This window comes from Aquarana catesbeiana, linkage group LG04 (assembly GCF_042186555.1).
Source record: "Aquarana catesbeiana isolate 2022-GZ linkage group LG04, ASM4218655v1, whole genome shotgun sequence".
In the NCBI taxonomy this organism is placed as follows: Eukaryota; Metazoa; Chordata; class Amphibia; order Anura; family Ranidae; genus Aquarana; species Aquarana catesbeiana.
In genome coordinates, this window is record NC_133327.1 from 590,274,674 (window position 1) to 590,292,058 (window position 17,385).

The following is a 17,385-nucleotide window of genomic DNA, read 5'->3' on the forward strand; positions in this document are numbered from 1 at the left end:
AGATCCATTCGCTCCAGAAGTTCAACATTAAGCGACAGGCTAACAGAGGCCCGTTCAAGTCTGGAAGCAAAAAAAAGTGCAAAGCTCCTTTACCAGAAGGCAAGCAGAGATGGAAGCTCAAATAAAGATTCTGCAAGTGGAAAAGGAGGAAGCAGCTGCCCTAGCAAGGCTGAGAGTCCTCGAATAAGCGACGGGAGAAAGTGCTAACTCAGTCTGTTCCATCCCAATAGAACTGCAAGACCCAATTGAACGCACCAGTGAATATGTGCTAAAGCATAATGTTTGCAATGATACAGAGTCATCTCCTGTACTTCCTACTAACAACACTGTTCTGACTCTCAACATTGAGACCTCTCAGCTCCAAATGCCTGAGCCTCTTCAAGTCTACAACACAAGTGCATCTATGCAGCAAACCACATTACCTCTTGCTGACAACAAGGTGACTTCCAGTGACAAGCCGCAGCTCAAGCCACAGCCAGCACAAACCTTAGGGACTACACCACAGTTAAACGCTCGTGCAAAATCATTTCATCCTGGTAAACCTCACCCTACTTCACCAGAGAACTTTCACACCTGAGGGGTTCCACAAGTTACTTTGGCACCGAAGAGTGAGAGATCGGACTTGAATGACTTTGTCAGATATATGGTACGCCGTGAGCTCATTAACACTACCCTCTCAAAGTTTGACGACTGTCCAGAGAGCTACAGGGCCTGGAGATCAACCTTCAAAGCTGCCATTGCTGATCTCAACCTTAATACCAAGAAGGAACTTGATTTGCTCATAAAGTGGCTGGGGCCGGAATCTGCAGATCGTGTTAAAAGACTGAGAACAGTGCACGTTGACCACCCAGATGCAGGTCTTGTTGCTGCATGGGCAAGACTTGAGCAAGCCTACTGTAGCTCTGAAGCCATAGAAAGCCCTCTATTCAAGAGACTGCAAAACTTCCCAAAAATAGGGAACAAAGACTACCGCAAGCTCCAAGATCTGAGTGATCTTCTCATGGAGCTAGAGTTGGCAAAGACAGACCCACATCTACCTGGACTAAGCTTCCAGGACACTGCTCATGGTGCCAATCCAGTGGTGTCTAAACTGCCATATGGCCTGCAAGAGAAATGGGCACAACAGGGCTCAAGGTACAAAGGAGACTATAACGTATCTTTTCCTCCATTTGCATATCTTTGCAGGTTCATCAGCAATCAAGCCTGGACAAGAAATGATCCCAGCTTCAGCTTCAGTGAACCCAACTTGCCTGCTTCATCATCATCATCTTCATCAAGGTGTGATAACATAGCAGCTAAATGTAGAGATTTAATAGAGCAATAGACTTTAATAGAGCAATATCTGTTAAAAGGACAGACATCTCACCACCCGTATCCTCTCCTGCTCACCAGAGCAATTCGGGTGACAGAGATAAAGACCCTAATCGTCAGTGCCCTATTCACAAGAAGCCGCATCTCCTAAAGAAGTGTCGTGGGCTTAGGGCAAAGGGAGATTCTTCAGAAACTTGGAATATGCTACAGGTGCTGTGCTTGTTATGGACATTTTGCTAAAGACTGTAAAGTCATCAAGTGCACAGAATGCAGTAGCGACAGACATGTTACAGCTATGCATCCGGGTCCACCCTCAGACAATTCACAGCAGCCTCCTACCTCCAGCCCTGTCTCAAGTCATGGTGGGGAGCAACAAGGTCATGCTCCAGCCACAGATAACGTTTCTTCTTCATGCACAGAAGTCTGTGGAGAAGGCTTAGATAACAAATGCTGTGCAAAGATATGCCTAGTCAAGATATACCCAAAGGGTCAACCTGAGGAAGCTATTAGGATGTATGCCATAATAGATGAACAGAGCAACAGATCGTTGGTTAAGCCTAAATTCTTTGAGATCTTTGGTATAGAGGGACACGCAACACTGTATACTCTCAGAACCTGTTCTGGTCGTGAAGAGACCTTCGGCAGAAGGGCCGATTGGTTCATGGTCTCTCATATCAATAAGGGAGAGGGCATACCCCTACCAACATTAGTCGAGTGTAACCAGATACCAGACGAAAGGGAAGAAATTCTTACTCCAGAGGCTGCATATCACCATCCTCACTTGAGGCACCTTGTTAATGAAATTCCTGCAATGGACATGAATGCTGAAATCTTGATCTTACTAGGAAGAGACATTCTCAGAGTACATAAAATACGCAAGCAGTGCAATGTACCCGATGATGCCCCTTACGCGCAAAAACTTGACCTTGGCTGGGTAATCATGGGCAACGTATGCTTGGATAGAATGCGTACGTCATCTGAGATCAACTCCTTCAAAACTTACGTGTTAGGAAATGGACGTGCATCCCACTTCAAACAGTGCCCTCGCCATTATGAAGTAAAAGAGAAGCCTCTTGACATCATCCAAGTACCTGATGGTACTCCTAACCTTTGTGATGACAACCTAGGTACCACAGTGTTTTGTACTACAAGCGATGACAACAAAATAGCCTTGTCAGTCGAAGACAGAGAGTTCATCAAAATAATGGACAAAGAGCTCTTCCAGGATGAGTCTAACAGCTGGGTTCCACCATTACCTCTTCGTGCTGCAAGGGTTAAACTCCCAACCAATGGTGAACAGGCTCTATCCAGATTCAACTCACTTCAACGAACACTAAAGAACAGGCCTGAAACGAAGGACCATTTCATCACCTTTATGAAAAGGATCTTTGACAATGATCATGCCACCAGGCCAGTGTCTGTAAGTGTCTTCGTAAATTCTTCTTGGTTAACAGGGCCTGAATTCCTGCTGGATCATCCAGAAGAAACCACAGCTGATGTCTTCAGTCTTCCAGCACCTGACAAGGATCCAGAGATTCATCCTGAAGTTAAAACCCTCCTCACCAGAACTGAACAAAGACTCACCTTGGGCTGTCAACGCTTTCAAAGTTTCTCCAAGTGGAGAAGGCTTATACGCACCATCGCAAGGTTAGTTCATATTGCAGATTGCTTCCACACAAAGCCCACAGATGCTCACTGTCAAGGTTGAAACGTGTTCCGAAAGCTCCTTTCTGCAAAAAACATTGCTGAAGGTGAACTGATCATAATACGAAGTGTACAAGAGAGTGTCTTTGGCTCAGAAATTAAATGTATCCGTGAGAAGAAGGACATTGCAAAAAAACAGCCCAATTGCCAACCTGAATCCATTCATTGACAATCATGGTATGTTAAGGGTTGGTGGACATTTAAACAAGGCTGAAATGAGTGAGCAAGAACAGAATCCTCTCATTATACCTGCTCGCCATCACATCACCATTTTGCTCATACGGCACTACCATGAAGGGGTTAAGCACTAAGGTAGACACTTCACAGAGGGTGCCATAAGAGCTGCAGGCCTTTGGATTATAGGAGCAAAAAGACAGATCACAGCTACACTACACAGCTGTGTTCAGTGCCGCAAACTGAGAGGGAAACACCATCAACAGCAAATGTCAGATTTGCCAGCTGACAGGTTAAGTACTGACCCACCTTTCACTCATGTTGGTCTGGATGTCTTTGGGCCATGGATGGTAACAGCCCGCAGAACTCGAGGTGGCCAAGCAAATAGCAAACGATGGGCAGTGCTGTTCACTTGCATGAGTGTGCGTGCAGTACATATTGAAGTAATAGAATTTATGGATGCTTCAAGTTTTATCAATGCTCTAAGACTATTCCTAGCCATCCGAGGACCAGTTAAGACACTAAGATCTGACTGTGGAACTAATTTAGTTGGAGCCTGTCGAGAGCTACAGCTCAACTCTAGGCCAATCCAAGACCTGTTAGCTGAAAAAGGCTGTACATGGATTTTCAATCCTCCTCATTCTTCCCACATGGGTGGTTCATGGGAGAGAATGATAGGTATCACACGTAAAATATTGGATTCTATGCTTATGGACTTTAATTCCACAAGACTTACCCACAAGATTCTAACTACCCTCCTGACAGAGGCATCTGCCATAATCAATTCAAGACCACTTGTTCCAGTGTCCAAAGATCCAGAGACCCCAACTATCCTTACTCCAGCTACTCTTCTTACCCAGAAGCTTGGGTCTGTTCCTGTTCCACCTGGAAACTTCAAAGCAGGAAACCTTTGCTATGGCAAGTGGAAGCGAGTACAACACCTCGCCAACTGCTTCTGGAATCGTTGGAAGATGGAGTATCTTTCTACTGTGCAAGGACGCAGGAAATGGCAACGCCTGAACCCTAACATACAAGTTGGAGATCTTGTTATGCTTAAGGACCAGCAAGCTGAAAGAATTGAATGGCCCATGGGACTTATTGTAAAGAGCGTTCCTAGTGATGACGGTAAGGTATGCAAGGTGGAGGTGAAGGTTTCAAGACAAGGGACTGTAAAGACTTTCATCGGACCTATCACGGAACTTATTCTGCTCTTACCCTTTGGAGAATTAACTTGTTTGCCTACGCTGCTGGATCCTACCTGCGACTTCAAGAAGAAAGTGTCTTGGACTTAAGTTGACATATCTTGAAGCCTTGAATTAATAGTTGTTGTTTTGCATTATATGCATGTTCTTTATGTCTTTCAGGTCTTCAAGACATCCAGCAAATTACACTGTCGTTATTTGCAGTTGTATCACTACCGTTCTGATATATATAATGACATTTACCAATGCCAGACGGGGAGTGTGCTGCCCCAACAGGGCATAGAATTTATATATATTGTTTTCCTAACCATTTTCTATAGACTTTTATGTTTAGTTTACATGCTGCCATCTAGTGACCCTTTGTGGTAATGCACTTGTCTTTCAAGTTTATTTTTCCCTTATGTTATGACACACTTCCTTGGAATGTAATGCTCCACTCTTCTTCCTGTGTTTGTACTTCCTGTGTCATCTATGCAGTTAACAAGCCACATGTAGCAGGGCACATGTATTCTCCATTGTAAGCTACAGACAGTATCATCTTTTGACCGCACAATACCACAACCTATTCATCTGTTTGTATCCTGTCATCTGCTGTAATCTGATGTTCAGAATAAAGCATCTGTGGATGGAAATCAGTATTGGTGAGTTCAGGCTATCCGATGAGGATTTTCCTCAGTGATTATATCTGCTTATACAGGCCAGGCATAGAGGTCTCACAAGGGATAAATCGCTTCACAACAATCGGAGTCAGAATAGATGCAAAAATCTGAAATAATCATACTGCCAGGGAGGTTAACTGTACTTCTGTCTCTGACTGATTTCATGGTTTCTGACACACTGCTTGTCACTAAACTGAAGGCCTATAGCAGAGAGGGGTGTGTATACCACCTAGGATTGCCCATAGGTGTAGCCAAGTCTTTTTTTCTGCCTACTGTCCTACTCCTGTAGGGGGCGGTATAACCCTATGGTTCTGAATAATGGAGCGCTGTGTCTGTCAATGAACTCAGAGAAATGGATTTTATGGTAAGTCAAAAATCCCATTTTCCATTTGGCATCCCTGGACTTCTCATTTTCTCCCCTTGGGATTTGACCATAACCTCCTTGCCCTCTAGAGATGGAAGCAGGCTTGCTGGTAACATTGTTTCCAAAGCTTCCAAGCTATTGCTAACCAGTGGCAGCCCATCCATACAGGGCGCAGGGGCGCTGTCCCCCTAATCCCCCTAATCTACATGTAAAGTGCCAGACGCATGGATTCCAATAGGTTTTTTTTTTGTTTCTCGAAGCACGTGATTCATTTGCAAGAAAAAAAGTGTTGTTTTTTTTAATTTTCTTTGCACATGATTGGGTAATCTTTCCAAAGTGAAGCATTACCTCATTTACTTAGCTCTGGAGCAACTGCACTTTGCAAAGTGCACAGTCTATTTGCCTTTAGTAAATCAACCCCATAGTTTCCAAAAATGTACACGTGGTTTAAATAGCATGTTTCCTTTCAGTATTCAGAAAAACTTAATAATCAGTGGTGACTGGGTGTATAGAAAAGCTTGCACCTACTGCAAAAACATGTCTATATTCGAAAAGATAACAAGGAATATTAACAGAGCATTTTTTTTATTAAACAATGTTGCTATTATTTACCTTGATAAAAATACACAACTGTGAAATATAACAACCCCCAGTACAGGAAAAATTGGTCTAGTTTTATTAAATGCCCTTAATAGCTTATAAATTCATAGCATATTGATGATTATTGTTTGATAAAATCATTTTGAAACCAGAAATAAAGTACCAAAAGGCCAAGCTGTCAAAGCAGGTCAGTTATTGCTTATAATTATTTCACCTATTGACTCTCATATCAGTAATTGCATAATTACAACGAACAGATGGATTGCAGAATACTAACAGATGGTGAGAAAGTAAACAGGCTGAAATAGTTTTTTTTTGTAGACTATGAAAAAAAGTAAATTGATCTAAATATAGTTTGGCACAGTAGAAATTAACCAAACTGCAACTTGACAGCACAAAACACTTTAGGGTAATCGTGTATTTTTGAAATGTGAGAGTGAACAGTTCTCAGCAGTCTAATCATAGCTGTCAATAAATTATTTTGCATTTGCAAACATCAATGTCTTGTTAAGTACAACTGTTCAGGGAATATTTTTGTGCTCATATCCTGTTTGATGGAAACTGGCAGGTTGTTCATTCTGATTAACTAATGCCGCGTACAAACGACTGGACTTTACGGCATACTTGGTTCGGCGGACTTTACGACGGACTTTACGACGGACTTTCCGAATGAACGGACTTGCCTACACACGATCAACCAACTGATTCGTACATAATGACGTATGACCGGACTAAAACAAGGAAGTTCATAGCCAGTAGCCAATAGCTGCCCTAGCGTGGGTTTTTGTCCGTCAGACTAGCATACAGACGAGCGGACTTTTCGACCGGACTCGAGTCCGTCGAAAAGATTTGAAACATGTTTCATTTCTAGGTCCGTCAAACTTTTGGGGGGAAAAAGTCCGCTGGAGCCCACACAAGATCCAATTGTCCAACGGACTCCGGTCCGCCGAACCAAGTATGCTGTAAAGTCCGGTCATGTGTACGCGGCATTAGGCTTTGCTGCAAATGTCTTTCTATAGGAAGTGCTTATAGCAATATATTTTAAAATGCATATAAACAGTAACAATGCGCATCTACGTTTTTCTCTCATTTGGTCCGTTAAATGCACCATTGAAAGTGTCTTGTTATATATATTCGATAGGTGACAAAAAGACACCTGTTGATCCTGTCAAAAATTCAAAGCTGTTCTTTGTGCTGTGCCCTCCCAAAGGCGGTGTTCTGTAATTTAGTAAAATAAAATTGTGAAGAGCTGACAGCATTATTTGCAATTTAAATTAGTAATTAGAAATTAGTAGTGAGTACTTTCTGCTAATATTAACAGATATTTTCCTGTAAAAGCAGGGTCTTTAACCACTTGTCTACAGGGTACTTACACCCCCTTCCTGCCCAAGCTATTTTTCAGCTTTCAGCGCTGTCGCACTTTGAATGACAATTGCGCGGTCGTGCTACACTGTACCCAAACACATTTTTTTATTACACAAATATAGCTTTCTTTTGGTGGTATTTAATCACTGCTGGGTTTTTTTATTTTTTACAAAAAAAAAAAAAAAAGACCAAAAATTCTGAAAAAAAAAAAGTTTTTTACTTTTTTCTGTCAGTAAATTTTGTAACTAAGTAATTTTTCACCTTCACTGATGTGTGCTGAGCCGGCACTGATAGGCTGAACTGGTGGGCATTGATGAGGTGGCACTTGTGGGCACTGATGAGGCGGCACTTATGGGCACTGATTAGATGGCACTGATGAGGAGGCACTAATATGCCGCACTTATGGGCACTGATGGGCACTAATAGGCGGCACTGGTGGGCACGGATAGGCGGCACGGATAGGCGGTACTCATGAGCACTGATGGGTGGCACTGATGGACGACACTGATGAGCATTGATCGACAGCAGTGATGGGCAGCACTGATAGGCGGCACTGATAGCCAGCACTGACTGGCATCACTAATGGGCACTGATTGGTGGAACTTGGCCCTGATTACATTCCTAGATGTCCCCCTGTGTGGAGATGCCGCTGATCGGCTCTCCTCGCCACACACTCTGTCAGTGTGAGGCGAGGAGAGTCGATTACTGGCATCTCTGTGTTTACATGTGACCAGCTGTGATTGGACACAGCCGATCACATGGTTAAAGAGCCGCGGGTCTTTACAAAGATTGGGGTCGCGCCGTGTCCTAGTAACACAGCGCGGCAGTGATCGCTGGGCGCACGAGAGTGGCCGTTCTGGGATGCTGTCATATGACGTTGTCCCAGAAGGAGAGCTGCACCGCCCCGCTGTTATTTGACGGTGGGCGGGCAGCAAGCAGTTAAAAAGATAATACATGGGGAAATGTGCATGTACTGAAGAGAAGTACTGCATTTTTAATTTTTTTTGGCCTGACATACACTTCAAATCAAGCTTTGCACTAAAACGTTGTTAAAAAATTGCATTACAGAAGAAACAGGTTGAGTGTACAAAGAAACACTATCACAGGAAATGACTGAAAGTAATACTTAGTATCCAGTAGTAGTGCTATAGCAAATAAATCAGGCACTAAAACAGGTAGTAAAGGCAAATGTAATATACTGTCATCCATTATGGTTGGTAACTCGACAAGCATAAAATGGATTAACAATGGCAATAACACAATTTGGCATACAACGTGATTAATAGTAAGGACCAGGCATAAGATGACATTTGGCATCCAGATACACATAAATAGTAGCAGGGCCACCTCAAGTGCAGCAGTGAGCAGTAGTAAAATTTAATCTACCGAGTGCTGGAACTATACTGCCAGAGCGCATTTATGGCAGCAATGTTAGTCCTAGGCCAACTGGGTATGCACTGTCCAAAAGAAAAGAAGGATGGTAGTAGACGAGGCAGGGGAAGAAAGAGGTTTTGAAGAATATTATTTATGGGAGGGGCAGTTCTTTCAGATGTTCTTCTACCAGCTATGGTTGGGACCCTTTAAAGTGGTTGTAAAGTCTCGTTTAAAAAAAAAAAATAAAATAACAAACATGTTATACTTACCTCCAATATGCAGTAGTTTTGCACAGGGCAGCATGGATCCTCCTCTTCTCGGGTCCCTCTTTGCTGCTCCTGGCTCCTCCCTCCTGTCGAGTGCCCCCACAGCAAGCAGCTTGCTATGGGGGCACCAGAGCCGAGCTGCAGCTCTATGTGTCCATTCAGAAACGGAGATGCCATTTGGCCCCACCCCCTCTCTCTGCCAATTGGCTAACTGATTTTGATTGACAGCCGCAGGAGCCAATGGCGCCACTATTGTGTCTCAGCAAATCAGCATGGGGAGTCAGGGATGACCGAGGGACTTGTGGACATCGCTGGACAAAGGTGGGGCTCCGGTAAGTATTAGGGGGGGCTGGGGAGGCTGCTACAAAAGAAGGCTTTTTATCGTAATGCATAGAATGCATTAAGGTAAAAAACCTTTTGCCTTTACAACTTCTTTAAGAGAATCTTTGTACCTAACAACAGTCCCAGTTAGCCTGTGTGCAGTATAGGTACAGTATAGGTATGGTATAGTCTCAGCACAGGTACGAGATAGATGTGGTTCAGATGCGGTAAAGGTTCAGTACAATGCGGTGTAAGGTTGGCATAGGTGCAGTCTAGGTTTGAAATAAGTGCAGTATGGGTGTGGTATGGATTGGGCAGACTTGGCGTCCTGCTCTCAGTGGCTCAATCACTGCTAGCAATGTCAGTAATGGGCGTTACATCCCTTTAACTCTATCACTAGACCAGTGATTGCAGTTGTTAGAAAAATCTTATTTATGCATGTCCTACTAGCCAGAGCTACATTAGCTAAGGGTATGGGTGGGTATGTTAGGACTTCTACAGTTGTGGTAGATCTAATGCCTTGTACACACGATCGGATTTTCCGACAACAAATGCTGGATGTGAGCTTGTTGGCTGAAAGTCCGACCGTGTGTATGCGCCATCGAACATTTGTTGTCGGACTTTCCGCCAACAAATGTTGGCTAGCAGGTTCTCAAATTTTCCGCCAACAAAACTTTGTTGTCGGAATTTCCGATCGTGTGTACACAGGTCTGACGCACAAAAGCTCACGCATGCTCAGAATCAAGCAGAAGGAGCTGCACTGGCTATTGAATTTCTTTTCTCGTCTCATCGTACGTCTTGTACGTCACCACGTTCCCACGTTCGTAATTGTTGGCCAACATTTGTGTGACCGTATGTATGCAAGACAAGTTGGATCCAACAACCTTAGAACAAAAATCCACGGTTTTGTTGTCGGAAAGTCCGATCGTGTGTACGAGGCATAAAAGTACTACATAATTTTTACCATATGGGATCATCTCCAAATCTGAATGATTTTGCTTTGTATTCTATGGGCTCTTTGGATTACAACAGATACCTCAGGGTAAAAAAGACACTTGGCTAGGTTGGAATTCTCCAACTACAAGGCTAGTATTTCCCTGTATGATGTGGCTAGCGATGTGCATGTACAATACAACTGTTGAAATATCTTTTATTTTAAAAGCCTTTTTCATAAAGATTCAGGCTGGGGCCACCCAAGCGTGCATGCTAATTGCAATGCTTGAGGGAAAACAGCCAAGCTACTCTAATGCTTATATTAGAGGAAAAATAGCAATTGGCCCAAATCATACAAAATATACATGAGCTATTTCTCCTGAAAGTGCCAGCTGGGGATGTTTAGTCTGATGGCACATGTAGCCATAAAGATTGTAAACTGATCTAGCCAAAATCAGCTGAACTGGACAACAGTTATCTTATGGATACTTTTAGAAATGTAGCATAAACATACTCCTGTGCTGGAGTATGGGGCCCAAAAAACAAATAACTCTTATTGTTTCTGTTTCACTTTAAATCCATAGGAAAGCTCCTTGCCTTGCTTCCCTCCAAAGACTGGGGAAGTCCAAATATGCTAGATAATGATCAGACTCTGATGGAAGCAGCCATTCCCTGGAACACATACTAGTTCTGGCAGTGATGCTAACCCTAGTTACTAACTCACAGTACCTATTCCACGTTAGTTGAGCAATGGCTTCATCCATCAGAGCCAAAATAAACTGTTTTATTTCATAAGATCCTCTTTAATATTAATCATTTAGATCTTCCATCCATGGCTTCCTACCAGTGCAGTAACCTAATGCAACCAATAAGAAAGCTTTAATTCTTTTAGATGTTCATTATTAATAAGAACTGAAATCTGGCTGATTGCTGTGTGTTACCACAAACCACTGTAAAGCCTTAAATAAGCGCTTATAAGACAGTGGGGAACAATGGTAAGTTTTAATGCTACTCACTTAGTAGAAAGTTGTTTTAGCCACAATTATCCAATTGTGCAACATCAGACAGTATGTTAAGGGAGAAGTACAGCTGTTTGGCTGTACTTCTCCTGTGGATCACAGGAGTGCAGTTCGTTCTGCACTCCTGTGACCCGTTTTCAGCAGACAGCGGGCTGAAGCCAGTCTAGGCTTGAGTAAGACTGTGACAATGGAGTCAGAATCTGCCCACATGCCTGAACACATGCCTGGACCGGCACCTGGCTCAGCCTCCTGACCCCTCCACAGCCCAGTGCTCCAGTGAGAGTGCGGGGGGGGCAGGAGCTGTGAGAACCGAGTGATCGGCGGTGTTTGATTGCTCAGTTCTCAGTGTTAGAGGTGCCAGGGGACAGATGCAGCATCAAAACCATACATATCTTTTAGTGTAAACCTTTTGGTTCTTAAAATTGAAGCTGTAAAGTAATGCATGCACTCTTCAGGTGTTCTAATTTGCAAACCTCATCCTTGGCTAAGAAAGTAGAAGGCTGCTTTTCCCTCTTTTGCAACTTTTTTTTGTTTTTAACTTAATGGGGGGTCTCAACCCACAATAGGAAGTTTCAAGAGATGGGAGAAGGTTAAGTAGCCCTTGACTTACTGTAGTTCCAGTATTAGAGTGCCCTGAGATTTCAGGGCTTAGAGGGAACTCGGAAGATGACCCTCTGAAGATGATAAAGGGTATACACATATGATTCAGGGTGTCTGCACATTTCTACAACTGATATTCTATAGGCCTTTAGGGGTGAAGGTTTTGTTCATAAAAACATTTCAACCTTAATTAAATGACATTTAGTTTGCTAAAGTATTATAAATAATAAATAATTGCCATCTAAAAATATATATATAATTTTCAATTCTCTCATCCTTTGTTGCATATCAGCACTGTTGAACTCCTGTAACCTTTTTGCTGCCACTTGTAAATGCATGGTATTTTTCTGGGCAAGTTCCCTGATGGTGAAAACAGTGAACCATTCCTGTGCAATTGTTGTTGGCATGGACCTCTGTTGTTTCCATTGGTAGAGAGCGTGACAAAAAGGACACATGCGATCAACTGGGAGATAGGAAAAGAGCATTGTCACCCTATAACAGGAAGAGCCTGAACAAAGACTATTATAGCAGGTTCAACAGATATTATTTTTAATAACATCTGGCGATTTAAAAATACTAAAAATAACTTTAGAAATTACTTTCAGTTAAAGCTTTGTAAAAGATTTTAGCGACTGGGTTTATACATACAGATTATATCTGCCAACTCAGGGTCACTTGCATAGACCATACCTGTACAAAAAGGGCCATATACTGTACTTCCCTGTTCCCCTACCACACACTGGGGTTTATTTACTAAAGCTGGAGAGTGCAAAATCAGGCTCACTTCTGCATAGAAACCAATCAGCTCTCAGGTTTTATTGCCAAAGCTGTAAACCCTCGTGTTTTTCTACCTTAATGCACACTATGCATTAAGGCCCCCCAGCCCCCCCCCCACTTTACTCACCTGAGCCCGTTTGTTCCCACAGTAGAGACGCGCTCTACCTCTCTGCCCGGGGTTCTCAGCTCTTGATTGAATAGATTGATAGCATTGCCGTCTATCAGTGCTACCCATAAGTACCCATCAGTGTAGCCTTTCAGTGCCCATCAGTGCCGCCTATCAATGCCCATCAGTGCTGCATATCAGTGTCACCCACCAGTGCCGCCTATCAGTGCCCATCAGTGCCATCTCATTGGTGCCACCTCATCAGTGCCCATCAGTGCAGTTTATCAGTGCCCATCAGCAAAGGAGGAAACTTACTTATTTACAAACTGTTATAATAGAAACAAAGAAAAACTTTTTTTTTTCAAAATTTTCAGTCTTTTTTTATTCATTTAGCAAAAAAGAAAAACCGCAGAGGTGATCAAATACCACCAAAAGAAAACTCTATTTGTGGGAACAAAATGATAAAGATTTAGTTTGGGTACAGTGTAGCATGACGGCGCAATTGTCATTTAAAAAGTGACAGCACTGAAAGCTGAAAATTGGCTTGGGCAGGAAGGGGGTGTAAGTGCCTGGTATTGAAGTGGTTAATTGAATAAGCTGAGGTTAGAAGCTGATTGGTTTCTATGCAGAAGTGAGCCTGAATTTGCACTCTCCAGCTTTAGTAAATAAACCCAACTGTGATTCTTCCCAGAAGCTTGTACGTCACTTCAGGATGTACAAGCCATCAGGGAGAAACCACAGCAGGGGTAACAGATATTCAACCCAAAATGTTTAATCCCTTCAGTGGCTGGAAACAGTGAGGTATCAGTGTTTCAACATCCATTGGAAAGGTAAGTATATTGCCTCATTTTACACAGGTATAGTATTGTATACAAGTGACCCCATGATGACAGGGTCCCTGTACTGGAGTATTAATTTTCTTATTTCGACAAACTATGCAACTTCTCCAAAGAGGTTTACATGCTTTTAGTCAGTTTGTACAAACTTCTTCCTTAGTGTCAAAATAAATGTTAATGAAAAAGACCCCAAAAGCATTTAACTAAGTACCGCACTTCCTAGAACTTTCTTCTAAGTCACAGGCCAGATGTACAAAACACAACTATGCAAGAGGACTGTATGTAAGGCTGTTTTCAATGTACTTTTACAAGTATCTTAGGAACCGATGGCACAATAGGCGCAGCTACAATCAGGCATTTCTGGGGGACTAACAACTCCAGGAACATTCTGCAGTCTTCAGTTAGCTTAAGACACATATGTCAAACACAAGGCCCGCAGGCTGAATACGGTCCTCCAGGCCTTGTCCTGTGGTCCTCATACCCAATTTTGCATAATCTAAACTCCATACCGCCACCTCCGGCTCTCACCCTCCGCTCCCCATTGTCACTTGTAAACACAGAAGCCTTCTGTTTTTACAGGGGACAGCTTTCTCCTCAGCGGCTCCCGGATCTAACAGATCCCTGCATGCACTCACGGTGGGGCACAGCGGGGACAGATCTCCAGAATTTGAGAGAGAAAATTATCTCCCTGCAAATACATGGGTAGTAGAGCCACCTACACAGGGAGGTACTAAAGCTGGGCCAGGTAGGTGAAACAGATGAAGCTTTGTGAGAGCTAGGGGAGTTGCAAACTGTGCATAGTGCACCCCTAAACCCTGCACTCTGTACACAGCACACCCCTGAACGCTGCACATAATGCACACCTGGACCCTGCACTCTGTACATAATGTTTTACTTGACCTACTCTAGAACCGTAGTTTGTAGCATTTCCAAGCTTACTCTTTAAAGTATATCTAAAGCCAAAACTTTTTTTTAGCTTTGGGTAGAGTAGTAAATGGTTAGTGATATTTCTCCAAAGTCAGAGCAAATCCACTCTTAGGAGCTGTTGCGCTGAACAGGTGCCCCAGTTGGTAGATTTCTTCTCACCTCCTGTTCTGGGGTCAATTGTAAAATTTTCGAATTCCCATCTCTCTTTGTCACTTTCTGACAATGGTCACCACAACAGAGGGTAAATCTCTACAGCAGGAACCCAGACAGCAATAAAAACCCGACACAGGGTTCAACAATTATCCACTCCATCCTAACCAAACCAAAAAGTTTTGGCTTTTTTGGGGGGGCTTTCCACCCTTTCTTACACCCACAGACCCACTGGTAGCCAATACCTGTGCTTGTAATCTTTGGCTATTGTTTTTTTCTTTTTTTTTTTTTGTTAGTTACCTTTTTTAATTTAAAATTTCCTCCACTTCCGGCCCATTGTCGCCGCATCGATGTACTGTATGTCATATCTTGACTCCCATTGACTTCTGGGATTGATGACACTCATTTCCCAGGAGTTAATAGGAGTCAAGATATGATGAGCATCCTCTGCTGCCATCAGTTTATTTCTGCAATCAACACCATGCACTGTGTCCTGTAGGTTTTAGATGCCCACAGTAGCAATGGCCACTGTCTGTAAACCAGGGACACTGAGTAAACAGAGATTTATAGGGCACATCAATGATCACACTAATAACAGTTTATGATTGTGCTAGCAAAGAAAATCATGAGGGTGCTTTTTTTTTTTAATTGACAAGGAGACTGGAACTCCGCTTTAAATACAGTTTAAGGCCCCTTTCACACGGACAGATAGAATGGTGCTTTTAGGTGCGGATTTTCTAGCTGCGGGCTCCTCCGCTATAGCAAAAGAGCAGAAGATAGTGGAGGAGCGGAGGAGCCGGCAGAAGACCCGGAGAGCGCGGAGAAGAACCCGAGAGACCCCCGAAGTCGGAAAAAGACCCCCGAAGCCGGAAGAAGACCCCCGGAGCTGTCTAATAAATTACTTTAAAAATCCGTGTAGTGTTTTTTTATTGACACTTTTTCCCTAGGTGAATGGGTAGGGGTACCATGTACCCCATACTCATTCACATAGGGTGGGGGGCCGGGATCTGGGGGCCCCCTTATTAAAGGGGGCTCCCGGATTCCAATAAGCCCCCCGCCCGCAGACCCCGACAACCAACGGCCAGGGTTGTCGGGCAGAGGCCCTTGTCCCCATCAACATGGGGACAAGGTGCTTTGGGGGAGGGGGGGCCGCAGGGCCCCCCCCTCCCCCAAAGCCCCCACTCCCATGTTGAGGGCATGCGGCCTGGTACGGCTCAGGAGGGGGGGCGCTCGCCCATCCCCACCCCCTTTCCTGACCAACCGGGCTGTGTGCTCGGATAAGGGTCTGGTATGGATTTTGGGGGCTCCCGGATTCCGATAAGCCCCCCGCCCGCAGACCCTGACAACCAACGGCCAGGGTTGTCGGGAAGAGGCCCTTGTCCCCATCAACATGGGGACAAGGTGCTTTGGGGGAGGGGGGGCCGCAGGGCCCCCCCTCCCCCAAAGCACCCACCCCCATGTTGAGGGCATGCGGCCTGGTACAGCTCAGGAGGGGGGGGCGCTCGCCCATCCCCACCCCCTTTCCTGACCAACCGGGCTGTGTGCTCGGATAAGGGTCTGGTATGGATTTTGGGGGGGGCCCACGCCGTTTTTTCAGCGTAGGGGTTCCTCTTAAAATCCGTACCAGACCGAAGGGCCTGGTATGCCCCTGGGGGGGAACCCACGCCGTTTTTTTATTAAAATTGGCGTGGAGTTCCCTCTCAAGATTCATACCAAACAGTGCGAGTCGGCACCCTGTCGGGTTGCCATGGAAATGGCAAACCGCAGCAAAACGCGACTGCAGCTAATCGCACTGTGCAAATGCAGCTGATCGCAGTGCCTGGAGTCTTGAACTCCACAGGAAAAAAATCATGCTTTTAACTGCGGCAGAATAGCCGCCCGTGTGAAAGGCGCCTAACACATACATTCCCCAATTAGAGTCAGCAAATTTACCAAAACAATCACTGGGGTTGATTACCAAAACTGGTGCAGCTCTGCATAGAAACCAATCAACTTCCAGTTTTTTGTCAAAGCTTAATTGAACAAGCTGAAGATAGAAGCTGATTGGCTACCATGCACCGTTGCACTAGATTTTGCACTCCCCAGTTTTAGTAAATCAACCCCATAGTGTATGCCCAACAGACATATGTAATAAAATTAGTTAGATTACTTTCTTTATAGGTCATTTCTGTCAACAGTCCATCTACTAGTAAAACAAAGCAACAAATTATAGCAGTTCTGCCTGTAAGGGTATGAGCATGGGGTTCTGTGTAATTAAGAAGCAACCTATTGAAGCTAAGGCAGTAATTCCATGCCATCTGCCAAACCTTGTAGAGCCTGGCATGGTGCCTGTTGCCTGCTGTAGCTTCTGTTACCCACCTGATCCTTGGAGACCTGCTTTGATGGAGCATTTATGCCAAGCTTTTCCAGAGGATAGACAATCTGTCGTCTTGGTCGCACGGGAACCATGTAATGAAGGGCAGATGTCAGTGAATGGGCACAGGGATTCTTAAACTGAAAGACAGCGATCAACACTTTAGTTTGGAGAATGTCAGCTCTGCGTCTCGCAGATGTTTAACAAACACAGAATTCTTAACAGACTTGGCAAATCGTGAGAGGCGGGTTAGGGAAAATAATAACAAATAAACATACTCCTAGAGCAGCGGAATGAATTTCACATAATACCCATCACTAATGAAGATAATTATGAGAGTAATT

The 17,385-nt window shown here is 44.0% G+C and overlaps 1 protein-coding gene across 2 annotated transcripts in view; it reads right to left on the reverse strand.

The window, feature by feature from the left end:
* The window catches only part of CFAP61 (cilia and flagella associated protein 61), a 494,837-nt gene that overhangs the window by 319,159 nt on the left and 158,293 nt on the right, over nucleotides 1–17,385 (reverse strand). For both annotated transcript variants that reach the window (XM_073628153.1, XM_073628152.1), the window contains exon 17: nucleotides 17,047–17,181. In XM_073628153.1, coding sequence (XP_073484254.1) covers nucleotides 17,047–17,181 — 135 coding nt within the window. The remainder of the gene's footprint in view (nucleotides 1–17,046; nucleotides 17,182–17,385) is intronic.